This window comes from Bos taurus, chromosome 28, assembly GCF_002263795.3.
Source record: "Bos taurus isolate L1 Dominette 01449 registration number 42190680 breed Hereford chromosome 28, ARS-UCD2.0, whole genome shotgun sequence".
NCBI classification, from domain to species: Eukaryota; Metazoa; Chordata; class Mammalia; order Artiodactyla; family Bovidae; genus Bos; species Bos taurus.
Genome location: NC_037355.1, coordinates 4779668 through 4806955, shown reverse-complemented (window position 1 = coordinate 4806955; position 27288 = coordinate 4779668). Strand labels below are relative to the sequence as shown.

General features: G+C 43.5%; 1 protein-coding gene across 5 annotated transcripts in view; it reads right to left on the bottom strand.

The window, feature by feature from the left end:
- The window catches only part of DISC1 (DISC1 scaffold protein), a 430685-nt gene that overhangs the window by 78294 nt on the left and 325103 nt on the right, over nt 1-27288 (bottom strand). For 3 of the 5 annotated variants that reach the window (XM_059882643.1, XM_059882639.1, XM_059882640.1), the window contains one exon: nt 16041-16101. In XM_059882643.1, the coding sequence (XP_059738626.1) occupies nt 16101 (1 nt within the window). In that variant the 3' untranslated portion in view covers nt 16041-16100. Of the gene's footprint in view, nt 1-16040; nt 16102-24920; nt 25349-27288 lie in introns of those variants that run through there. The other 2 variants (XM_059882642.1, XM_059882641.1) reach the window with 1 other exon arrangement.

Genomic DNA, 27288 nt, shown 5'->3' with positions numbered 1-27288 from the left:
GAGACAAAGCATCAGTGAAAAGAGACAAGTTTGAGTTCACTTACAGAGTGAAATGGTGTGGCACCATGACCAGCCTGCCCAGGTGGGACGTGCCTAGTGCAGAACCACAGCTCCTAACCGGGCCACCTCTCCTTGCTGCCCCAAACTCAGAATAACAGAGAAAACCACCCAGGCGGACTGCTTTGTGTAACTATCACAAGTCACCATCTTGGTGAGTCCCTTTGCACATTGTTCACTAAATAATTTTATGATTTCTTTGGGAAACTTTTATTTTAAGAAGCACAACTAACAGCTTGGGAGTTTGGGATAAACAACAAGGTCTTACTGTATAGTACAGGGAATTATATTCAATATCCTGTGATAAACCATAATGGAAAAGAAAATGAAAACTGAGTCACTTTGCTGAGTCACTTTAATACAGCAGAAATTAACACACTATCCTAAAGATGTACTTCATCTTCATCAACTGTACTTCAATAAAATTTAAAAAGCAAAAAAGAAGCATCATTAAAAGGCCTTGTTGGGTAATGAATGAGAGCTACAAAGTTATCTTTTTAGGCTTAGCATATAATACCATCAGGGCCCTTCCCAGATGGTGCAGTGGTAAAGAATCCGCCTGCCAGTTCAGGAGATGCCAGAGATGCAAGTTCGATCCTAGGTCAAGAATATCCTCTGAAGGAGGACATGGCAACTCGATCAGGTATTCTTGCTTGGGAAATCCCATGGACAGAGGAGCCTGACAGGCTACAGTCCATGGGGTCACAAAGAGTTGGACACAACTGAGCAACTGAACACACATACACGCGTATAGTATAATCACATACAATTCTTCCAGTTCAAGAAATGGCATCTTTATATCAACGTCACAGAAGGAGAAAGGCTGGTTCCCACCTGAGAAGGCTGTAATCAGGGATTTAGAACCCACCCTGGGGTGAACTCCCAGGTGGAAGGGGAGCAGGCCAGCACAGAGAGTGTCTGCAGCCTGCTCTGCAGCTAACGTTCATACAGCTGTTGTATGACTCAGGGATAGAGGAGTGAGGAGGAAAACACAAGCAAAAATGAGCCACAATGTATGTGTATTATTTCGTCTAACCTACCTTTTTGCCAAGGTTACTGCAGAACTGTCACCTCACTTCACGTGAGACAGGAGCACTGAGCATACTCTAAAAATGATTGCACGCTAAAAGTGAGTGTCGGAGAAATTCCAGGAGGAGCTTCACTTGTATTAATCATGCGTCTGAAGCTAACAGGTTCATACCACGTTAGCAAATTAAACTATCACATAATCTTGACAATGCTTCCTTGAATCATTAAAAGTCTTCTCGTTTTAATTAATGACAAATTGGATATCTACCTACTGGGGTTTCCATCGATATAGCAATTAATTTTTCTTTAAGATTTCTCAGATCCCTGCCAAAATGCATCAGGAACACTCAAGCTATAATGGTTTCTCTTGAGCTTGTAAAAATCATCTGAGTTTGGACATCCCTATTGATTAATTGGAGTTTCAGCTTCAGCATCAGCCCTTCCAGTGAACACCCAGGACTGATCTCCTTTAGGATGGACTGGTTGGATCTCCTTGCAGTCCAAGGGACTCTCAAGAGTCTTCTCCAACATCACAGTTCAAAAGCATCAATTCTTTGGCGCTCAGCTTTCTTACTATAATCAACTTTTAAAGAATGTGACAGGCCCCTTGAAATAGGCACAGAGTGGAGCACACTGGTGTATCCAGGGTCAAGGTACAGGGGCCCACAGAGCACAATGAACATAACATCTGCCCACTCCTGCCTGAAGTTCAGGCTCACACGGTGATCGCCACGGAATGGCTTGGTGCCACTGAAACTGAACAGAGTAAAGAAAGAGGATTCACCGGGCATCATGCCAAGCCTCAGGCCTCCTTAAATATTGACTGATTCCTTAATTGATCTCAATGGGCAAAGTGATCGTATCGCTGATTTAAAACACACACTTTGGGTTGAACAGCACAAGCCACAGTGGAGTCTGTGAGCAGAGCCTTCTGTTTTAAGTAATAGTCAATCTCCTGTCCATTTCCTATTACACAAAATCACAGTCATCTTTTTTTCATTTTCCAGGCCACCTTTTCAGAATAGTGTTCAATGAAGGGCTAAAATATCAGGGGCAGAAAATGGTGACAGGTGACCAAGATCTTTGGTCTACACTTTTAATTCTGACGCTGCAGGCAAAGATCTGTCTTCTCATATATTAATGACCAATAGGCACATAAAGAGATGGTCAATATCACTAATCATTAGAGAAATGCAAATCAAAACCACAATGGTCAGAAAGTCTACAAATAATAAATGTTAGAGAGGGCATGGAGAAAACCCTCCTACACTGTTGGTGGGAATGTAAATTGGTGTAGCCACTATGGATAACAGTATGGAGGTTTCTTACAAAACTAAAAATAGAACTAAAAATATTCCAATAATCTAACTCTTGGGCATACATCTGGACAAAGTGAAGTCACTCAGTTGTGTCCAACTCTTTGCAACCCCATGGACTACAGCCTACCAGGCTCCTCCGTCCATGGAATTTTTCAGGCAAGAATACTGGAGTGGGTTGCCATTTCCTTCTCCAGGGGATCTTCTGACCCAGGGATCAAATACAGGTCTTCTGCACTGCAGCAGATTCATTACCATCTGTGCCACCAGAGAAGCTCTTCATCTGGACAAGACTATAAATCAAAAAGATACACATACCCCAGTGTTCATAGTAGCACTAGTTACAATAGCCAAGACAGGAAAGCAACCTCAATGTCCATCAACAGAGGAATGGATAAAGAAGATGTGGTACATATTTACAATGGAATACTGCTGCTGCTAAGTCGCTTCAGTCGTGTCCGACTCTGTGCGACCCCATAGATGGTGGCCCACCAGGCTCCCCCGTCCCTGGGATTCTCCAGGCAAGAACACTGGAGTGGGTTGCCATTTCCTTCTCCAATGCATGAAAGGGAAAAGTGAAAGGGAAGTCGCTCAGTCGTGTCCGACTCTTTGTGACCCCATGGTCTGCAGCCTGCCAGGCTCCTCTGTCCATGGGATTTTCCAGGCAAGAGTACTGGAGTGGGGTGCCATACTGCTGCTGCTGCTGCTGCTAAGTCGCTTCAGTCGTGTCCGACTCTGTGCGACCCCATAGACAGCAGCCCACCAGGCTCTGCCGTCCCTGGGATTCTCCAGGCAAGAACACTGGAGTGGGTTGCCATTGCCTTCTCCATTGTGTAAAAGTGAAAAGTGAAAATGAAGTCGCTCAGTCATGTCTGACTCGTAGCGACCCCATGGACTGCAGCCTACCAGGCTCCTCCATCCATGGGATTTTCTAGGCAAGAGTATTGGAGTGGCTTGCCATTGCCTTCTCCGGGGTGCCAACTACTTAGCCATAAAAACGAATGAAATAATGCTATTTGCAGCAACATGTATGGGCCTAGAGATTATCATACTAAATGAAGTAAGTCAGATGGAGAAAGACAAATATGATATCACTTGTTTGTGGAATCTAAAAAAGGGATACAAATAAACTTATTTATGAAACAGAAACAGATTCACAGAAATATATAACAAACTTATGGTTACCAAAAGGGGAAAGGATAAATTGGGAATTTGGGGTTAACAGATATACACTACTATATATAGAATAGATAAACAACAAGGTCCTACTGTATAGCAAAGGGAACTATTTCAATATCGTGTAATAACCTATAATGGAAAAACAAAATCTGAAAAAGGATATATATGTGTGTGTGTGTGTGTGTGAGAGAGAAACCTGTGTGCAAATCAAGAAGCAACAGTTAGAATCAGACATGGAACAATAGATTTGTTCAAAATTGGGAAAAAAAGGATATCAAGGCTGTATAGTTTCAACCTGCTTATATAACTTATATGCAGAGTACATCATGCAAAATGCCAAGCTGAATGAATCACAAGCTCGAATCAAGTTTGCATAGAGAAATATCAACAACTTTAGGTACACAATGATACCACCCTAATGGCAGAAAGTAAAGAGGAACTAAGAGCCTCTTGATATGAACGATCAATGGTTACATGTTAAAGATTATACAGACCTTTGTAGAATTAAGTGCTTTAAGATGTCTTATCAGTTTGAATCTCAAAATAGTAAGGTATTTTATTTAATTTTTTCTAATATTTATTTATTTAGCTGCCTTGGGTCTTGGTTGCAGCACACAGGACCTTTCTTTTGTCGCAGTACAGATGCGCAATATAGATGTTGCATTTGGGTTTAGCTGTTTCTCAACACGTGGGATCTCAGTTCCCCAACCTGGGATCAAACCCATGTCCTCTGCACTGCAAGGTGGATTTTTTAACCACTAGCAAAGTCCCCTCAAAATAGTAAGATATTCTAGATCCTTGTCTCCCCTGGAAAATTAGATAGTATAACCAAATTGTTTCAATATTCAAAAGTGGGCAAATCTAACAACGAATATTTCCATGAAGGCTTTAGTGTCTATGATGTGTCAGATCAACCCATCTGGTTTTAGAAGGAAACATGGACTTGCTAAAGTATCTCTGTCCACAGTGGATGAAGTCACAGCATCTTCTGGGTGGACAGACAGAGCCCCAAGCGGGCAACTGATGTGAGAAGGCAGAACATGGACACAAAAAGGAAGTTCATGTCCCAAGACAGTGCAGTTGAAGGACAGGCAAGAAATAGACAGGAGACAAGACAGGAGCCAGAGGATGGAAACACTGTGGGCAGCACCTCCTTAATACAGTCTGGAATGGATAGACAGGAGTCAATGCAGGAGAGAGATGGCACAACAGGCAGGAATGAAAGGGGTGATATCTTTACTTCCTAGCCTCTGCACACTATACGTCTCCTTCTGCTAGTAAGGAGGCAGAGGCAGAGAGAGATAGGGAGAGGCAGAGAGAGACAGAGTGACAAAGAGACACAGAGAGATAAAGCGACAGAGATAGAGAGACAGAGAAACAGAGAGAGATAGAAACTAAGATCAAGTGTAGTATGGGAGCTTCCCAGGTGGCACAGTGGTAAAGAAGCGGCCTCACAAGGCAGGAGATGCAGGTTCAATTCCTAAGTTGGCTAGATCTCCTGGAGGAGGAGATGACAACCCACTCCAGTGTTCTTGCCTGGAGAATTCCATGGACAGAGGAGCCTGGTGGGCTACAGTCCATGGGGTTGCAAAGGGTCAGACATGACTGAGTAACTGAGCACAACACAGAAGGAAGCAGAGAAAGAAACAGAGTGATAGAGAGACAGAGCATGAAGAGACAAAGGAACAGAGAGAGACAGAGAGACACACAGAGAGACAAAGAGACAAAGACCGAGAGATGGACGAAGACAGACAAAGAGGAAAGAAATCGAGCTGACGCAAACACAAACAGCTCCCAGCTGAGGCCGGAGGTGAACACAGGAGGGACCCGGCAAACCGAGGCGGGAAAAGAGAGAAGCTGAGACCCTGCCTTCCCGAGACGGAGGAGGAACAAACAGCATGAGGCCGTGGAGAAGCAGTGAGTCTGAGGAGAGAGGAGCATGTCTGACTTGTGCCTGTCAAGAAGGGGAGGAGGAAGGCCAAGGTCAGAAGCAAAACAATAAAACCAAAGTGCAAAATGCAGACGGGGGCATCCAGCTCTCTCTCTCTTTGCACCTGGGGGGGCAGGGGTTCCCATGGCAGCCGGTCGCCTGTCTGCTGGCTGCCACTTCTTACAGTCACTTCCCTCAACAGCCTTTGAAATAAGGTCAATGTGGGTTGAAAATGGATTGTTCCAGGTGCACAGAAACGTCAAAATCGCCTTGCATAATTCAGAATAAAGAACATTCTATGTGGAACCCCAAAGAATTCTGTTCATTGTTAAACTCCTGTTGGGAAGCAAGTGACGCTCAGTCAAGTGTGGACCACACTCCCCGGATAAGCCGCCGCCTGGGCCGTCAGCTATTATGCTCTTGAGGACCACACACCTGAACAAGGCTCCTGAATTCCTGCCTGAGTTAACAACAGCTCCACATTTTAAATCCCTCTCTCATGCTGTTTGTAATCCTGCCCTTTCTGTCTGCATGCCTCTGCCTCTTTCATCTTCTTTTTTTTTTTTTTAATTTAATTTTATTTTTAAACTTTACAATATTGTATTAGTTTTGCCAAATATCGAAATGGATCCGTCACAGGTATACATGTGTTCCCCATCCTGAACCCTCCTCCCTCCTCCCTCCCCATACCTCTTTCATCTTCTTTGTGTCATCTGAGAGTCGGCTCTACTCTTACAAAATTAACTCCTTTTTTCCTCTGCGGATGTGAAGACAAAGAGGGTTGCTGCATAGCATGGTCATATACTGAATGTGACATCGGACTCAGTATTGGAAAATAAGTGAACACTAATTCAGCACTGTCTCTGATTTTTTTTTTTTTTTTATGCAGGCACTCATCAGTGAGAAAATGACAAATATACACTCGCACATTTGATAAATTGTATGCAGGCACTGCTATACACTGAAGCGCCAATACACTGGCCGCTGGATGCGAAGAGCGGACTCATTGGAAAAGACCCTGATGCTGGGAAAGATTAAAGGTAAAAGAAGAAGAGGGCGGCAGAGGATGAGATGGTTAGATAGCATCACCGACTCAATGGACATGAATTTGAGCAAACTCCAGGAGATAGTGAAAGACAGGGAAGCCTGGCGTGCTGCAGTCCATGGGGTTGCAAAGAGTCAGACACGACTGAGCAACTTAAAAACAACAACAACCACTACACATATAAAACTGTTCAAAGACAAAACTTAAATGAGTGAAATGAAAAAGTGAAACATAAATGCGAACGTGTTCTCCCCGCATCCTAGGGGACTGTCTCATATGCAGCTGTCATGGAAACAAGTGTTCTAGAGACCCCATCTTCAGCCCTAATTCCCATCTTCCTGAGACGGTGGGCACCTGGTCACCAACACTTGCTTTTAGCCTTGACTGATGGGTTCCTGGAGCCTCAGGTGAGGGAGCACACTTTAAACCCTGAGGTGCATGTGCACAGTGCTGCTCCCCCTCCAGATGGCACGCCCTGTGGGCACAGAAATGATGCCTTAGTCTCCTGATGTCCTCCACATGGCACACTGTGTTGGCTTAGAACACAGGACAGCTTTGCCCACAAATGACTGGGCTGAAGGCAGAGCTGTCCAGACAGACAAGCTAGGAAGGTGGTAGGGTCCAGGCTGGAGCCACTATAGAGCTCCTCTCTCTGCTAGCCACCAGGCAGAGTGAATTCCCTGAGCTACCACTTCCCTGTAGGCTGAATATATTGAAATTGCAAGATAAACAGAAAGTAAACATTAATTTTAAAAAAAGAACCAAACCACCTTTGGAAAAATATATCAGTCTCTAAGTAAATTTCAGGTTAAGATCAAGGAGTTTTTGATTGTCCCTCTCATGCTAAGAAGGCCTATAAAAAAAAAAGTATCTAATTACTGCCATATTCGAAACAGACTTTAATGATTTTTCTGCTTTCTTCTCTGATTGTGAAAGTATGCATATTCAAAAAAAAACCTACTTGAGAAATGCAGAAGAGTACAAGGAAACAACCTATAATCCACTAAGCTGCACCTATATTTTGTGGCAGTTTTTAACATCTAACTTTGGGGGGAAAATGTAGAAAAAAGAGAAATTTTACTATCAGGAATGTATACAAGAGATTCCACAAGTCTAAGCGGAGACGTAGGGTGGAGGGCTTGGTGCCCACGAGCCACAAAGGTGAGCTGACCATTGGACAATGATAAATTACTTCCATACATGTTTAGATACAAGATAAAAGTTGGCAGAAATATCAATAACCTCACATACACAGACGACACCACCCTTATGGCAGAAAGCAAAGAAGAACTAAAGAGCTTCTCCATGGAGGTGAAAAGGAAGAGTGGAAAAAGCTGGCTTAAAACTCAACCTTCAAAAAACAAAGGTCATGGCATCCGGTCCCATCACTTCATGGGAAATAGATGGGGAAACAATAAAAACAGTGACAGACTTTATTTTCTTGGGCTCCAAAATCACTGCAGATGGTGACTAAAGCCATGAAATCAAAAGACATTTGCTCCTTGGAAGGAAAGTTATGACCAACCTAGACAGCATATTAAAAAGCAGAGATATTACTTTGCCAACAAAGGTCCATCTAGTCAAACCTATTGTTTTTCCAGTAGTCATGTATGGATGTGAGAGTTGGACTACTAAGAAAGCTGAGCACCAAAGAATTGATGCTTTTGAACTGTGGTGTTGGAGAAGACTCTTGAGAGTCCCTTGGACTACAAGGAGATCAAACCAGTCCATCCTAAAGGAAATCAGTCCTGAATATTCATTGGAAGGACTGATGCTGAAGCTGAAGCTCCAATACTTTGGCCACCTGATGTGAAGAACTGACTCACTGGAAAAGACCCTGATGCTGGGAAAGATTGAAGACTGGGAAAGAAGAAGGGGTCGACAGAGGATGAGATGGTTGGATGGCATCACCAACTCAATGGACATGAGTTTGAGCAAACTCCAGAAGTTGGTGACAGACAGGAAAGCCTGGCATGCTGTAGTGCATGGGGTCACAAAGAGTCGGACATGACTGAGTGACTGAACTGAACTGAAAACATAGAATCAATGAAAATGAAATTCATCTACAAGACCTCTGAATATTCCTTTTGCCTCTTTGAGAAAGAGTTAAGACAGAATATGTAATATTTGAGAAAACAGATACCACATCTTCTATATACAATAGAATATTACTCAGCCATTAAAAAAGAATGAAATTTGGCCATTTGCAACATGTATGGAGCATGCCGGGTGGAGGTTGGGTTGGTATTATGCTTAGTGAAATAGGTCAGATGGAAAAAGATAAATTCTGTATGCTTTCACTTTTATGTGGAATCTAAAAAATAAAACAAATGAACAAATATAACCCCCAAATAATAATAATTGAGAAAACAGAAATTCAAGCAAGGTTCAGCTGTAAGCGAAAATGAGTGAAGCCAAAATATCATGCTTAATTACTATAATACCTCTGGAAACAATAACCTAAGGAGTAAGAAGAAGTGGAGAAGACTTGTTAAGAGTAGATTTTTTCCCGAGGACCTAAAAAACCTCTTGATGAAAGTGAAAGTGGAGAGTGAAAAAGTTGGCTTAAAGTTCAACATTCAGAAAACGAAGATCATGGCATCCAGTCTCATCACTTCACGGGAAATAGATGGGGAAACAGTGGAAACACTGTCAGACTTTATTCTTTTGGGGCTCCAAAATGACTGTGGCCATGAAATTAAAAGACGCTTACTCCTTGGAAGGAAAGTTATGACCAACCTAGATAGCATATTCAAAAGCAGAGACATTACTTTGCCAACAAAGGTCCGTCTAGTCAGGGCTATGGTTTTTCCTGTGGTCATGTATGGATGTGAGAGTTGGACTGTGAACAAGGCTGAGCGCTGAAGAATTGATGCTTTTGAACTGTGGTGTTGGAGAAGACTCTTGAGAGTCCCTTGGACTGCAAGGAGATCCAACCAGTCCATTCTGAAGGAGATCAGCCCTGGGATTTCTTTGGAAGGAATGATGCTAAAGCTGAAACTCCAGTACTTTGGCCACCTCATGCAAAGAGTTGACTCATTGGAAAAGACCCTGATGCTGGGAGGTATTGGGGGCAGGAGGAGAAGGGGACGACAGAGGATGAGATGGCTGGATGGCATCACTGACTCGATGGATGTGAGTCTGAGTGAACTCTGGGAGATGGTGATGGACAGGGAGGCCTGGCGTGCTGCGATTCATGGGGTCAAAAAGAGTCGGACACGACTGAGTGACTGAACTGAACTGAAGATTTTATGGCAAGACAAATGGATTTATGGAGCATTGCATCTTCTTAGGCTGCCTTAATTTTTTGAATTGAATAGTTGAAAATAACATTTTAAGATACAATAGCTATTTATCTATCCACTCTTGCATTCTTAATTTTATTGAATATTTACCCCATGCCAAACAGCATGCCAGCCATTTGGAACACAAAGCAAGCTTGGCCTGGAACCCATTCATTCTCAAGGAGCTCACAGTCCAAGAGAATAAAACAGAAGTCAATGCAACAGATTGCTATAAGTGACTCCCATTGTGGGAAGCAAGAAGGAAGCAAGAAGAGGCCAGAGAGGCCCTGGAGAGAAGAGGTATTGTACTGAGTCTGGGGGTGAGTGTGCACCCAGGAGCTGGCATGGGAGGACTTCCCCAAAATGATGCTGGGGGTGAATTGGGGAACTGAGAGCACAGGTTCCTCTGGAGCACTGAGCACCCAGTGAGGGTGGGGATCACAGTGACAAGGTGGACAGCAGGCTGAAGTTCCCTCGTGGGGAGCCCTGGGAGCCTGGATGGGGATTGTGGGATTTATGCCAGATGCAAAAGAGCCTAGAAGGATTGTAAGCAGAGCAGTAACAAAGTCACTTTGGCTGCTGAGGCAGAGTGTACTGAATCAGGGCGTAGGGGGACAGGAGGAAGGAGGTATTACATGCTTTAATGAGCAGCAGCAGTGGGAACAGAGGGGAAATCCCAGAGGGAGTGGGTCTGTGAAATGACCATGATCCCTGTAACTGACGGCAGCCACCCTCCTGGTTCCTTGGCTGTAGAGAAGGCGGAGGTGGGACACCTCTGAAACAGGTGAGGGAAAATCCACAAATCCCATCTCCTTTGTAGAACAGGGAGCAGCAACATACATGCACCTAACTTAGAACTCAGATTTTTTGTCATCAGTTCATTTTCTTCTTGAGAACAGGTGTATTTGCCAGAGGTTTGTAGTTTCTCTGCCTTTCACTGATAGAGAAATAATAAGCCAGATTCTCCCCAGCCTCCAAATAACCCCAATCATAAGGTTGGATGTAAAGCAAAGAATATCACCTGCTTCTTATCCATGAGTTTTCATTCAGTGCCATGTTACTAAAAGGGAATTTTCCAAATAAATATAATAACTATGAAATGTTTATTTTTCAAATGCAAGATTGTATGTTTGTGTATGTGTATATAAACCCACGTATGTGTATATATCCCTGGAGGAGGAAATGGCAACCCACTCCAATATTGTTGCCTGAAAAATCCCATGGACAGAGGAGCCTGGCAGGCTACAGTCCATGGGGTCGCTAAGAGTTGGACAGGACTGAGAACGCATGTTAGTTTCATGTATGTTACATGAAATAAAGAGTTTATGGGTGTAATTTACAAATAATGATTTTACTATTGACCTATTTACAACTATACTTGATGGAATAGACATTCAGAGCATATGAAATAACATAATTGAGATAATTTTAGGTGCATCAAATATTTGGCAGCATTAACACTGACAGCAAATAAAATCACGGTTTTAAAAATCAGGTTTTTAAAAAATCTTAATGCTTTTACGAGCATTCAAATTTAGAGGGAAATTCCCTTTTTTATATAACTCAGATTATCAAAAGGCAAATTATTCGTTTACTATATACTGCTGCTGCTACTGCTGCTAAGTCGCTTCAGTCGTGTCCGACTCCATGCGACCCCATAGACGGCAGCCCATCAGGCTCCCCTGTCCCTGGGATTCTCCAGGCAAGAACACTGGAGTGGGTTGCCATTTCCTTCTCCAATGCATGAAAGGGAAAAGTGAAAGTGAAGTCGCTCAGTCGTGTCTGACTCTTAGCGACCCCACGGACGGCAGCCCACCAGGCTCCTCCATCCATGGGATTTTCCAGGCAAGAGTACTGGAGTGGGGTGCCATTGCCTTCGTTCTGTACTGTGAGGAGATCCCTTTGGGCTGCTGACAGCATCAGTTATTTCCTAATTTCTGATTCATTTGACTTTCTTGATAGAAAGAGGGACATTGAACCCACCCCAGTTTGTCTCAGTACCTGAGTGACCAGGTCTCACCAAAGATGTAGTTGTCATTTAGGTGTGTCTCCAAAATCATGACTGTGGTAGTTTAGTTGCCAAGTCGTGTCCAACTCTTGCAACCCCTATAGACTGTAGCCGGCCAGGCTCCTTTGTTCATGGGATTCTCCAGGCAAGAATACTGGAGTGGGTTGCCATTTCCTTCTCCAGGGAATCTTCCTGCCTCAGGGTTCAAATCCAGGTCTCCTGCACTGCAGGCAGATTCTTTACCAACTGGGCCACCAGGGAAGCCCTAAAATCACGACTGGTCAGATCCAAATCTCGTGGTGACACTGATGATAAAGTGTGTCCTCAACAACTTTCTAACGGGAAATGAGCAGTTCATTCATTTATCAGCGACTGTCCTTCTAAACCCCTGTAAGTTCAAGAGACACTACAAACACTGCAAATAAAAAACAAAGATTTTCATCGGCATCTATCACCTTGCTTTTGTCAACATCTTGCAATATTAATTGAGTAGCCACCATGATGCAAACCATGCTATGCTATGCTAAGTCACTTCAGTCGTGTCCGACTCTGTGCGACCCCATAGATGGCAGCCCATGAGGCTTCCCCATCCCTGGGATTCTCCAGGCAAGACCACTGGAGTGGGTTGCCATTTCCTTCTCCAATGCAAGGGCTAAAAACTGCTTTTGTGCTTTAAAACATTGATTCTCTTAGAAAGAACTGACTGTAGCGGGATTGTGCAACTATCACTCATCAAGCCTGGTAGGGAGGGTGGTTCTGTGTTGGGAGGGAGAGGCCAACCATGACCACACTTCCGTGGCCCCCAGACTGGCCTCCTGCTTTGAGGCAGCAGTAATTAGCCAGCATGCCCCTGGGGGCACACCAGTTCCCAGCCTCTGTCTGCTCCTTGTCCACTGCTTAGAGATCACAGACCCCACTGCCTTTTCTCCTGTCTCTTCGTGTGTTTCCACCACAACAGTTCAAACAAATGTGGGCCAGACCTTCTCAAACTTGAAACAGTCATGGAAAGAGCCCTTAGGAAGTAGGCTGGAAGATGGCCAGCCACCATCCTGGTCCCTGGAGATGGCTGACGGATCCCAAGTCACAAACATCTGTCTTTCATGCATTCACAAGGCTGGAGAGGTGACAGATATGACACCGAGGTGTCTACAGATTGGCAGCATTCATTCGTCTATTCAATTATTCGTTCAGCAAATATCTTTTGCCACTCTAAACTGTTCTAACCTATCAAATCACTGAGGATACATTCAGAACAAGACATGTAATCTTCCATACCTGACATTAAGCACTTTGAAAATAATTCAGTGCAAGCATATGACTTGGTCCTGGGGAGTTATGGAGGGCTTCAAAGAGAAGATGTCTAAAACGTGAAGGATGAACAAGGCTTATACAGATGGAGAGCTGGTAGGGTGGAGATAAGAGAGCCCCCTGGAGCATATGCCAAGGAGGAGGTGAGAGTTCTCATGTCCACACGTGGGCTGGTGCGTCATGGGGAAGCAGACTGGCCAGTCTCAGGCCGTAGCATCTGACCTATTGCAGATGATTCCAAATCACTAGATACTTGGTTGAACCATAAGAAATTGTCATTTTCTAGGTCAAAATGGTCTAATATCAGTAATTTCACATGGTTCAACCGAATTCTTCCCTGAACAATGTCCCTTGACCATTTTCCATTCTGAATTACGTTCTCTCTAGAAAAACACCACAGTGGCATTGAGGAATATAAGGGAATCAGCAGGCATGGAGTAGGCTGGCGACCAGTGATGATGGCTGATACTAAACGACCTCCACAGAGGCCGTCCCACCGTTCTTCCCACGGAAGAATGGCAGAAGCCACGGTGGGACATGTAACTTTTATCCTTAGGAGGATGGGGATACATAAGGACCAGATTTGTATTTTAAGATGCTCCCTCAAGATCAGATGGAGAATGGGGTAGAAAGGGCAACATTGGACACGGAAAAAAATGTAAAAAGTAGCTGTGAGTGTCATTCAGGGAGATCCACACTAGTGTGGTGAATGCAGGCAGGCAGGAGGATCCTACACGGGCTGACGTGGCAGGACTACTGACTGACTCCAAGGAGCAGAGGAGGGAAGGAGTAGTGAATGGAGGTCCTGGTTCCACACAGGTGTTAGGTGGGACGGCCTGAGCAGCTGGGTGAAAGGCCGTTCCCTGACTGCATACGCAGCAGAGGGGCCCGGCTTGGAGGGGAAAGGATGCATGCTGTGCATGGCTGTTCAGCCAGTCTGACGATTAGGGCAAGTAAGGTTGGAAAGTAGCAGGAGGCAAAGGAACGAACCTTTGTTGGCAGTTGACCATAAGAGTGCTTTATATACAGTGAACAATAAAATGCACACACCCATCCATCAGTTTTATAGATAAAGAAACTGAAGGTAGGTGAGTGCTTACCTGAGGTTAGGCAGCTGGTAAGTGATAGAGCTGCAGTTTTTAAAGGCGTGCTTTGCAGTATTGTTTACAATAGCCAGGACATGGAAGCAACCCAGATATCCATCAACAGATGAATGGATAAAGAAGATGTGCTACATATGTATAATGGAATATTACTCAGTCATAAAAAGAAATGAATTTGAATCAGTTGTAGTGAGGTGGATGAACCTAGACCCTGTTTCAGAGAATGAAGTAAGTCAGAAAAACAAATACAGTATATTAACACATACATACGGAATCCAGAAAACCAGTACTGATGGACCTATTTGCAGAAAAGGAATTGAGGTGCAGATACAGGGAATGGATGTTGGATACAGTAGCGGAAGGAGAGGACAGGGCATGTTGAGAGAGTGGAACTGACATATACTAGCGTGTGTAAAATAGATAACTAGTGGGAAACTGTTAAAGAACAGGAAGGTGAGGTTGGCGTTCTGTGATGACCAAGGGGGTGGTATGGGGGGAGGGAGACTCAAGAAGGCGGGAATACGTATAATTATGACTGATTCACGGTGTTGTACGGCAGAAACCAGCACAACATTGTAAAGCAATTATCCTCCAATAAAAGAACAATAAATGGGCACCCTCTACCCATACCCACATCTTACAACCCCAACCTACCGTCCAGTCACCTAACAGAACACTTGGTGTGTGTGTGTTGTTTATGGCTAAAGCATGATAACTAGAGTTAAGATCAAAAGGGATGTGCAGAAACCTTCCCCAGCAGAACATGTGGGAGAGCAGGTGCCAGCCAGGGCAGCACACCTGAGCCAGGGGAGCACCTCCTTTCTAAGAAGGAGAGACCTCTTCTCAGAGGATGCCTCTTACCTGCACGCTCTCTCACCCCATACACACTACTGACTACCTTTGTCGTGGTTCCTCCACACCTCTGGGGCTGGAAGAACCTGCTTTCCACGCATTAGAATTCACCCTGCAGAGCGGAGCTCAGCAAGGCAGCTCCTCTTAACATCTTAAGGGAGAAGCAGTATTTTAGCCGACGGCATTACCCTGGCAGACAAAGGTTTAAGGCATAGCCTATTTAAAGAGTTATTTAACAATTTCCAAAATAGTAGCAAAACATTTTCCATAAAGCTAAATGAGTCCCAGGGAAGAAAGCACGTATTACATTTTTGTACGTGTTTCCTTAATTAGGAACAGAGCCTGGTGGCTGGGGTTTATTTTCATGAGTGCACATCCATAAAATCCAGAAACATCCTGACATGCTGCAGCATCCCTAATGTTTCTCAAATCTGAATGCCTAATTGGGTTAAGAAAAAAAGGCACAAGAATTTTCATGCTGGTTTTGATTCAAGATTCAAAACAGAACCTAAGATGTGCATTTTTCTATGGTTCCAAAACATATATACGCCGGGTCAACATCCATAACACCCACTTCAGACATTTAAAAGAACAGGAAGACAGACCAAGGCATACATTCTGAATTGAACATACCAAGGAAGATTCTTCTTCTTCTTCTGAAACATGAAAACTCTCTTGTGATCTCCCTCAGACACTTTTCAACTTCTTAATCTACTTACATTTTATAAAAAGAAAAACGTGCTGGGAGATGTTTGTATGACACCTGATTCTTCTGTTATGGGGTTCAAAGAACTCCTTTTTGTGTGTGTTTTACTTTGCTAATTTATAACAGAATTGGCTAGCCTTTTTCCTTGCTTTCACTAAATTTTGTTACAATGAAGAATCCAGACGTACCATTGAGTCTGCGATGAAGAAATTACCATCCTTACCTGTGCAGTTTCTCCTCAAGCATTTCCATGTACTTCATAGTATTCACCTTCACACTGGTTTCTGCAAAACAAAAGTCCAAAATGAATGCAACTGGAGTCAAAGACTGAACAAAACCCAGAACTGCTCAACTAAAAGCCAAAACTCAAAGGATCACAGTCAAGGTGCCAGTGATAACATCCTATGTTTGGAAAACACCTGAAGCCACTGGAGGGGCTGTCTGGAGGGATGAGTTGAAAAGGGTCTGAGGCCTCCAGGTGCTACTGGAGCTGGAGTCAGGAGAAAAGGTGTGGGGCCTTTCACCACGAGCTTTCAAAGGCAGCTCTTTACATGTCTGGCGTGGATCCCATTGTACTCTGTGCCCCTCCCACTGCCCACTTGGTAGCTAAGTGCTTGGTGTAGAGTTTGGGAAAGAGCATAAAAGTGAGAAGAACATTCCATCTCAGCAATGAATCAGATAACTTCACCAGTGGTAGCTGAAGATTACAGACCCTTTCATTAAAACTCAAATAGAAATCCGATCCAGCCAATAAGTTGGCATTAACTGCTCAGCTCCCAAGCTGTGAGGTCAGCTTCTCCTAGAGATAAACTCAGTGCCTCATTACACCAAATGTTGAAGGAATAGATTACTCTTAAAGCTTCCCTGGTGGCTCACACAGTAAAGAATCTGCCTGCAATGCAGGAGACCCAGGTCTAATCCTTGGGTGAGGAAGATCCCCTGGAGAAGGAAATGGCAACCTACTCCAGTATTCTTGTCTAGGAAATCTCATGGACGGAGGAGCCTGGTAGGCTACAGTCCATGGGTTCACAAAGAGTCAAACACCACCGAGAAACTATCACCCACACAAAGCTCAATGGGCCAAAGAAGCACTTTACTAATGTAAAGGAGATATGGTACATTGGGAGAAAGCTCTGATATAGACTGAGGTACAGGGGCTGTACTGGAAACTGGAAAAAGTAACTTAAAATTCCTCATCAAGAAAGCAAATATTTAGATGGGAATACAACAAAAGTTCTGGTTCATTAGTTGTTAATAGCTAATAGCTAAAACAGAAACACACAGAGTGAAATATATATTGTTTAAGTTGGCCTCTTATTTTATTGACTTGTGCTGCACCAACCTACAAGTTCAGTCAGTTCAGTTCAGTTGGTCAGTCATTTCTGACTCTTTGCCACCCCATGGACTGTAGCACGTCAGGCCTCCCTGTCCATCACCAACTCCTAGAGTTTACTCAAATTCACATCCATTGAGTCAGTGATGCCATCCAACCATCCCATCCTCTGTCATCCCCTTCTCCTCCCACCTTCAATCTTTCCCATCATCAGGGTCTTTTCCAATGAGTCAGTTCTTCACACCCGGTGGCCAAAATATTATAGTTTCAGCTTCAACATCAGTCCTTCCAATGAATATTCAGGACTGATTTCCTTTAGGATGGACTGGTTGGATCTCCTTAAAGTCCATGGGACTCTCAAGAATCTTCTCCAACACCACAGTTCAAAAGCATCAATTCTTCGGCGCTCAGCTTTCTTAATAGTCCAACTCTCATATCCATACATGACCGCTGGAAAAATCATAGCTTTGACTAGACGGACCTTTGTTGGCAAAGTAATATGCTTTTTAATATGCTGTCTAGGCTGGTCATAACTTTTCTTCCAAGGAGTGTCTTTTAATTTTAATGGCTGCAGTCACCATCTTCAGTGATTTTGGAGCCCCCCAAAATAAAGTCTATCATTGTTTCCACTGTTTTCCCATCTATTTTCCATGAAATGATGGGAATGGATGCCATGATCTTAGTTTTCTGAATGTTGAGCTTTACACCAACTTTTTTACTCTCCTCTTTCATTTTCATCAAGAGGCTCTTTAGTTCTCCTTTGCTTTCTGGCATAAGGGTGGTTTCATCTGCATATCTGAGGTTATTGATATCTCTCCTGGCAATCTTGATTCCAGCTTGTGCTTCATCCAGCCCAGCGTTTCTCATGATGTATTCTGCATATAAGTTAAATAAGCAGAGTGACAATATACAGTCTTGACGTACTCCTTTCCCGATTTGGAACCAGTCTGTTGTTCCATGTCCAGTTCTAACTGTTGCTTCCTGACCTGCATACAGATTTCTCAAAAGGCAGGTCAGGTGGTCTGGTATTCCCATGTGTTTAAGGATTTCCCACAGTTTGTGGTGATCCACACAAAGGCTTTGGCATAGCCAATAAAGCAGAAATAGATGTTTTTCTGGAACTCTCTCTGCTTTTTTGATAATCCAGTGGATGTTGGCAATTTGATCTCTGGTTCCTCTGCCTTTTCTAAAACCAGCTTGAACATCAGGAAGTTCACGGTTCACGTATTGCTGAACCTGGCTTGGAGAATTTTGAGCATTACTTTACTAGCATGTGAGATGAGTGCAATTGTGTGGTAGTCTGAGCATTCTTTGGCATTGCCTTTCTTTGGGATTGGAATGAAAACTGACCTTTTCCAGTTGTGTGGCCACTGCTGAGTTTTCCAAATTTGCTGGCATACTGAGTGCAGCACTTTCACAGCATCATCTTTTAGGATTTGAAATAGCTCAACTGGAATTCCATCACCTCCACTAGCTTTGTTCATAGTGATGCTTCCTAAGGCCCAGTTGACGCCATATTCCAGGATGTCTGGCTCTAGGCAAGTGATCATAACATTGTGATTATCTGGGTCATGAAGATCTTTTTTGTACAGTTCTTCTGTGTATTCTTGCCACCTCTTCTTAATATCTTCTGCTTCTGTTAGGTCAATATCATTTATGTCCTTATTGAGCCCATCTCTGCATGAAATGTTCCCTGATATCTCTAGTTTTCTTGAAGATATCTTTAGTCTTTCCTTCTATTATTTTCCTCTATTTCTTTGCACTGATAAATGGCTGTCTGAGGAGGCCTTACAAATAGCTGTGAAAAGAAGAGAAGAGAAAAGCAAAGGAGAAAGGGAAAGATACACCCATCTAAATGCAGAGTTCCAAAGAATAGCAAGGAGAGATAAGAAAGCCTTCCTCAGTAATCAGTGCAAAGAAATAGAAGAAAACCTACAAGTTAAGTTGTGCTAAATTTTTCTCCAAATAAATTAGTTAAACATTTGTTTTCAGTTTCTACTATGTGTCAGATTGTGTGCCAACCTGAGGATTCAGTTGTGGCTGATATGGTTCCTCAGAGCAGAGATCTCACTGGTTTATTAGGAATAAGTACCACAAATTCAGAATATTCCAACCAGAAACACTCCGTTTCACATCTTTTATGTCTTTATGTGCCACACACTGTTATGTAAGCCCTGAGTATAAACCAGTGAACAGGATCAGTAAAGATGCCTGGGTCTTTCATTCTAGAGGGTAATAATAAATATATAACATTCCATAGATGACTAGGGAGTGGTCAGTATTATAAAGCAAGAGAAGGAGATCAGAATGCGGCTACAAGGGTAGGCTCTGCTGAGCAGCTGACATTCGAATAAAAGCATGAAGATGGTGGGGGGAGTACATGAGCCGGCAAGCTGAGGAGGGCAAAGCTGCAGAGGGCCAGCCAAGGCAGGAGTCTGCCTGAGTGCCCCAGCAACACATGGCCTGAGCAGCAGGTCCCCCAGGGTAAAGCAATGCAGACAGAGAAAGAGCCCAGGTCCAATCACAGGCTACTGAGGCAGACTCTACTTCCAAACACGGCCACAGTGATCTTTCTGGCCCCCCACATGCTTCTAGAGCTTGGCCACTCTCCATTAAGCAGGAAAATCTATTCCCTTTCCCTTGAATGGAACAGGCTAAGACTGTTCCCACCGTTGAGTGTAACAGGAAGGATGCTATATAGCTTCTGAGGTTAGGGGCCCAATCTGGGTTTCTCCTCCTTCTAGGAACCTAACCACCATGCTGTGAGGAAGCCCAGGCCACACTGAGAAGCCATGCAGAGTTGTTTAGGCCAAAAGCCAGGCAAAGATCTCAGCCTACAGCCTGCATCACTCACCAGATGTGCGAATGAGTGAGCTTCCAGATGATCTGTGCCTTTCAGTCTCAGGGAGCACCCAGACTTCATGCAACAGAGACAAGCCATCTCCACTGCTCCCTGTCTAAAGTCCTCACTCACAGAATTTGTGCATGTAAGACATAGTTGGTAGTCATTAAGTTGGTGGAAAATTTGTTCCATAGCTCTAGTAACTGGAAAGCGCATGTCAGGATTTGGGGTCTTCTGAGAGAAATGGCAAAGCACTGCAAAAGAATGGCAATAAATTGGCTCCTGGTTGCTGTGCCAAGAACAGATCCTGGCAGCAAGTGAGAGAATCAGAGCGACACAGGGAGGTCAGCTGATGGGAACTGAGACAAGGGCATCAGAAGGAGGTGGTGCTAAGGGGCAGATTTTAGGTATACTTTAGAGACAATGGGAGTTCTTGATGGACTGGATTTGCATGTGTAAAAAACCGACACGTCAAGAATGACTATAGTACAAGATTTTTGCCCTGAGCTCCTGAAATAAAAACAGGGTTACCATCAACCAAGATGGGAAGATCTCAGGTGAAACCAATCTGAGGAGACAAGCAAGAGTTAATTGTGGATTGAAATTTGCTAAGAAAGTAGAACTTAAGTGTTCTCATCAAAGAAAAAAAAAGGTAAACATATGAGGTTATGTTTAAACATATGTGTTAATTAAACATATGTGTTAATTAACTCGATGAGGGGAAATTCTTACACAATGTATATCAGACACCACATTGTACACTTTAAATATCTCATGTTGTCAATTACACCTCAGTAAAGCTGGAAAAAAATCAAAGCAATTGAAAAACTTTAAAAAAGAGTTCAATTTTGAATATGATAAATTTAGGTTTATTAGATATCCAGCCGGGCTGTCAAGTATGAAGTTGGATATATGAGCCTTGGAGAAGGTCTGAACTACAGATGGACACTTGGAAGACCCTGGCAACTGAAGCAAGGAGGAAAGATGTCATCACACTGGGAGTGAGAGTAACTTAAGAAAACCTTGATGATTCCATGTAACTATGATTATACTGTGATAGCACCTTTTATCCAAGGGACAACAATTCATAGCACCTCCCTTGAGGACAAGAAAGCCATATTCTCAAGTTCAAAATAATCCAGAGGTACACCCTATAAATGATTTTGTTAAGAAATCAGGCAGTAAATACTTGAGTCATCTCAGCACTTGAAGCTCTAGTTAGTGACCTGCTGGACCCACAGGAACATCTTGTCCACTTGCCCAGAGGCTGCCATCTGCAGAGGATGTTGTGTTGATTGCTTTTGCTGGATCCTGGACTCATCACCCAGGCCAGCCTTGCTCACTCATTCCTGGGTTGACTCATCACCTTCCCAGAGAGGCCCAGATTGCAGATGGGGAGTTTAGGTTTTTAACTTCCTAAAAGATGCCTGCAGACACACTGGGAACAGAGCTCGTCTTTTCTTCTCACTCTCCCTCTTCCTCCTTCCTTTCCCCAGCATCTTAGAGCAGGGACACGGAGAACAGTAATGGTGGTGAGACAAGGTCCCAAGAACCAAAGATGATGCTGAAACAGGAAGGAAGGGAGCAGGGCACTTCTGAAAGAATGATACAGCCCAAGCACACAACATAAGCCAATTAGAATCAAATGGGTCCAAAATGGCAGATAAGTCATCCTCAATCAGCAAGCTAAATGACACACCCAGAGGCACCAGGACAATTCCAAGGTGCTATCAGAAGACCAAAAAGTGGGCAATGGCCCAGTTCCTGGAAATCTCCACCCCTTCCCCAAAATAGATGGGATAATCCTCCGACTCATTAGCCTATGATATTACCCAGCCCCTAAAGACTAACCACACCACATTTCAGGGTCACCACACTCACCCTCTGCAACGGCCTGCACAATGTCTGTGGAGTGTGTTTTTCTCTGAATAAATCCACTTCTTACTATCACTTTGTCTCACTGAATTCTTCTGTGATGAGACATAAAGAACCTGAGCTTCATTAGATCCTGAAACCAGGTCTGTGATCTCAGAAGACCCTGGGTTTTGACTGGGTTTGAATCCTGCCACATGGGTTCAAGTGCCAACCTGAGGTAAATGGTTTCAGCACCAAGGGAAGCTGAGTACCAAAGGAAAAAGGAGACCAGGGGTCACCAGGCATCCTGATGGGGAAGAGACAGGAACACTTCCTCCTCCCCACATGCTAAGGGAATCTGAAACCCAGAATCAGGCCAAAATATCAGAATGAAATAGTTTTATGAATCCAATTAAATAAGAACCAATTGATCATTAAACACAGAAAATCTGCAAAAACATTTATCAGAGTGCATGACACAAACACAAATCAATGTTACAGGAATGGAATTTGGGTCCTACTTCATGCAATACACTAGCCTAGGCACTGTTTAAGTATAAAAGAGACATGGCCTTGAGGGGCCCAGGGAGCAAGGTGGAGTCAGATGCTAACATTGACAACTCCCTGGAGGGCATAGCAACATTTTCTGTAAATCTTCATCATAACTGATGATCCAAAAATATCCCTACAAGTCTAATGAAAAAAATTACCAAGCTACCAGCAATATCCTTTTCAGGATAAGATAGGAGAATGCCAAGTGGAAAAAGGTCTAACTGAGTTTCATTGTATTAGATCTTTTGTTTGTGTAATAGAAGGACAGGAGGATTTGTCATGGGAAATGAGTAACACCTGCCATGAGACTGAATGACGCAGTGGTTCCAAAGAGCTTCAGCCCCACCACCTCAGTTAATAAGGACAGCATCATGAGATGAGTACAATATAACCTCAAAGTTGAAAATGGAAGCAGAGGGACCTCATCAGCTTAGCGTCAATCACAAATTTTCTCTAACATTACCCATTTTATTGACGTTTTCTAAAATAAGTAACAAGTGAGGTAGGACCTCATTTTACAAAAATAAATCATCAGATTTCAAAGATCATCATTCAAGGACAAATTTAGATAAGATGAACTCTCATTAGTGAAATCTTCCAGAAGGAAGATGTGAAAGAGGAAGAATTTCAGAATTCTGAGAAACTTCTGACCACCTGAAGCACCATTCTTCCGCATGAGCTAATGGAAGCACTTCTGTTTACTTGGGTAATTAAGCCAGACACGGAGATGAAATAGTGAAGTAGCATCAACCAAAATCCAGGGAGGGAACAACAGGAAAAAACGGACGTGCAGTTGGACTGAAGTGACTTAGCAGCAGCAGCAGCAGCAGCCATTATTATCCTCATTTTGGGCGTAGAGAAACAAAGGGACCAAAGTCACACAGCTAGTGAAGGACAGTTCCAGAGCCCACTGTTACAAATCACAACCTCAGTTTTAAAGAACGCAGTAGGAGTAAGGAAATGCACACTGAATAAATGCATGTGAAATTTCGGCTGCCAACAAAATGAAGTCGGTGTTCAAACATGTTAAATTCAGGACAGGCCAAAGACTGCTGTAAAAAGTCAGAGTTACAAAGAGCACTAGCAATTACAAAACACAGCCATCAAAAGATGGAAACCTAATTGTACATCAACTGTGGGGAAGAATACTGCTAATATATCAGAATAAAATACATTACCATTGTGTGTCTTATATATATATACATACCACATATATACATGTATATGCGATATATATGCATGTGTGTATATTATATATGTGTGTGTGTGTGTGTGTGTGTGTGTGTGTATAGTATAGGCCAAGGAGTGTAGACAAAGTAATTGTTCGTGGTGGTGCAGTCACCAAATCATGTCCAACTTTTACAACCCCATGGACTGTAGCCCTCCAGGTTCCTCTGTCCATGGGATTTCTCAGGCAAGAATACTGGAGTGAGTAGTCCAGGGGATCTTCTCCAGGGGATCATCCCAACCCGGGGTTTGAACCTGGATCTCCATTGCAGATGGATTCTTTACCAACTGAGCCACAAGGGAAGCCCTCTAAGTAGTTTGCAATGAGAAAATGATTAATGAATGATTACTTAATTTTCCAAGTCTTATATTCAGGTTGAGTCACTCCTCCCACAATGTCATATTCATGCGGTTTTACAAGAAGATTTTATTTGCCTCTATAGATTTTTTTTACTGCATTTTCCTGCCATCACTGTATGTGGTGATCATTCACATAGAACTCTCAAGAGAGAGATCCCAAGTTAAATAGGCTATAATCCTTCCTAGACTTCAGACTGGTCTATCAGTTTTCAGAACCGGAGCATCGTAATATGATTCAGTCATCCATGAAGAGTAAAAGCAGTTATTCTGAGTTCTGTTGATGTGAACATCCTCTAGGGTTGGAACTAAAGAAACACCATCACTAACTTAGCAATGGACTCACTTCTCATCAGCAGGACATCATTCAGTGTGCTGTTGTTAATTTTCTCTGATGTTGAAACCAGATTTCCAGAGAAGAGAAAAGTGATCAGATGCGGGTCCCACCAAATTAACAGATGCTAACAAAGAGCAGACCTCTCTTTGGGGTTCCGTCTGACTCTCATTCTTATACCCATCTAACATTTCTGAAGTGCCCACTGCATGCCAGGTTGTGCGTTAGCCACTGCGGCTACAGACTTGAATGTGGCACTGCTCTCAGCCCAGAGAAAACCAGGTTTGGAGATAAAGACAGACAAACAGATAGCTAATAAAAGCAACGAATTCGGTCCAATGATGGAAAGGTAAAGCATCTGTCACTCTGGGAGCACCGTGGAAGGAGATTCAGCCCAGCCTGAAGGGTTAAACATGACTTCGGGTGGAACCGACTGAGTAGAGATCTTAAAGGATTTTCCACACTGGCTGAAGCCGGAGGAGGCGTGCATAATCCAAAGCATCAGGTGCACATAAAATAAGATTTGTGTTTTAGAATATAGGCATTTAACGCCACATCGCTTTATCTTCCCAATAATTTCTGAATCACTCTTCCCTGAGCTTACATGTAGATCACTCAGTGTAGCGCACGAGCTGGCTACAGGAGATAGACAGGTCCGAAGGTCCGAAAGCACAGGTTCTGAGCCTCCATCACCTGTCTTGGCCACTCCCAGCAGTGGATGTAAAGATTAACTGCTTCATCCAGATTTTCTCCTTTGGGCGATATGAGTCAAGCTATTATGGTAACTTCAAAGGCAGAGGGTAGGAAAGCCTTTTCAGAACTGGAGCATCATAATGTGATTCAGTTGTCCGTGAAGAAAGTAAAAGCAGTTCCTCTGAGCTGTGTTGATGTGTATGCTTCCGCCTCCACAGTCCCGCGCTGTGTGATGCCCCAGGAGAAGCCCTGTCACCCTTGAACCCAGAGCGCATCTCAGGGACTCAGTCCGGATACTCATGTCAGTAGAAACGGTGACTGCTTAGATGGGAAGGGATCCTGGGCAGGAGGAAAGGGGAGAGAATGAGTAGGGAAGCTCCCCCAGGTTTAAAAACAGTTAACTATACAGCAAGCACTCACTCTACATAACAGATAAAGCCCGGTTCCAATTTCACCTGCTGGGCTTGTCACCAGTTAATTGGGTATCATCTGATACAGTAATTCTCACTTTCCCTGTTCAGACTTGCTCCTACATGCAATCTCTCCATGCCCTTGAAGCACACGGCCTAATAAATCAGCACTATTCAGTGACAAAAAGAAAACCAAGCACTCCCGGTACGGAAAACAAGACAGAAAAATGCGAACTCTGTCAGTTCTGCCCGCTTTAGCCACCCCCACTCACATACCCCTGACAATCAAGCCCTCCCACCGACTCCCCAGCTCTCCCTGCTGACAGAAGGGCTTGGGTTTGCTTTCTTCCTTCCTAGTGCGTATCCTTGGAAGAGCTGTGGTCTGGACATCCATTGACAATATTGTGTAAGTTGCTTAAAAAGTCTATTTACTAGTTTTGCCTGGGACTCTCCACTTGAGACTATACCCTCAAGTCTGATTCTTTCTCCTTTCTTCCCTCAAACATGGCACACACCCCACCGACGCTCACAGGATTTAGTTCTCTTCATTCTTTTCTAAAGGCAGACAAGCAATAGAATTGGGGACTTTGTTTTTAAAGTGGAACACTATATTCTTAAACATTCGTGTTAAAAAATTTTAAGTCCAAATCCACACTTGATCTTCTTGATTTTATTTTTTTATTTTATATTGGAACATAGTTGATTTACAATATTGCATTCGTTTCAGGTATGCAGCAAAGTGATTCAGTTATGCATGCTAAGTCACTTCAGTTTATGAACTATAGCCCTCTAGGTTCCTCTGTCCATGGGATTCTCCAGGCAAGAACTACTGGAGTGGGATGCCGTGCCCTCCTCCAGAGGATCTTCCTGACCCAGGGATCAAACCCATGTCTCCTGTGGTTCCCGCATTGTAGGTGGATTCTTTACCACTGAGCCACCAGGGAAGCCCGATTCAGTTACATATATATATTCTTTCTCAGATTATTTTCCCATTTAGGTTACAGAATATTGAGTCAAGTTCCCTGTGCTATACAGTAGGTCCTTGTTGGTTATCTATTTTATATATAGTAGTGTGTATATATGTTAATCCCAGACTCCCAATCTATTACCTTGATCTTCTTAAGCTAAGGAGAGTGAGCTCACACTAGATGCTGGTGTGGGGCTTCACTTTTGTGCATTATCGCCTTTAATTTTCGCAGTAACTCTCTAAATCCCTTATGAGGGTAAGGAGACTGAGCCTGAAGAAAATGCATTAAACATAAATAAAAATAATTCATTCGGCTTAATTCCAGAGTCTACGTTTTTTTCAAATACACAATACTGCTGCTCATTTATTACAGAACATAATTTATGAACTTCACTGAAGGACTTCTGTATTTCACAGAAAGTATGTACTTTTCCCTCTAGAGCTGAGGCTTAACATCTATTAAAGGTTTGAAACTGGACTCTCTCTATTTGACCACAGAAGCATCCTAGGACTGAGGGTCTGTGTGAGCTATAGCCCTTGGAAAAGAGACCCCAGAATGCTGGCTGGAAAACTCAGAACATGCTCCAGGGCAAGGACTGGCCCGTGTGAAGCTGATAAGATCCCCAGCTACACGGTGTCTCTGTGTTGGAGGTATCCCACTGCACCGTCTTGGGAAGTAACTTGCACCCAGATTTTGGCAGTGTGGTGATAGGGAGGGGGAGGGCAAGATTTTAACATCAACTCCTGTGCTTACAGCCCCATGGAATATCACACCCATGACCACCTCCTCGGGGAGAGGGTCTCCCTGCACCACACCTTTCTCTTTGAACTCGAATAATCATCAAGCTTCCCTGGTGGCTCAGATGGCAAAGAATCCACCTGCAATGCAGGAGACCCTGGGT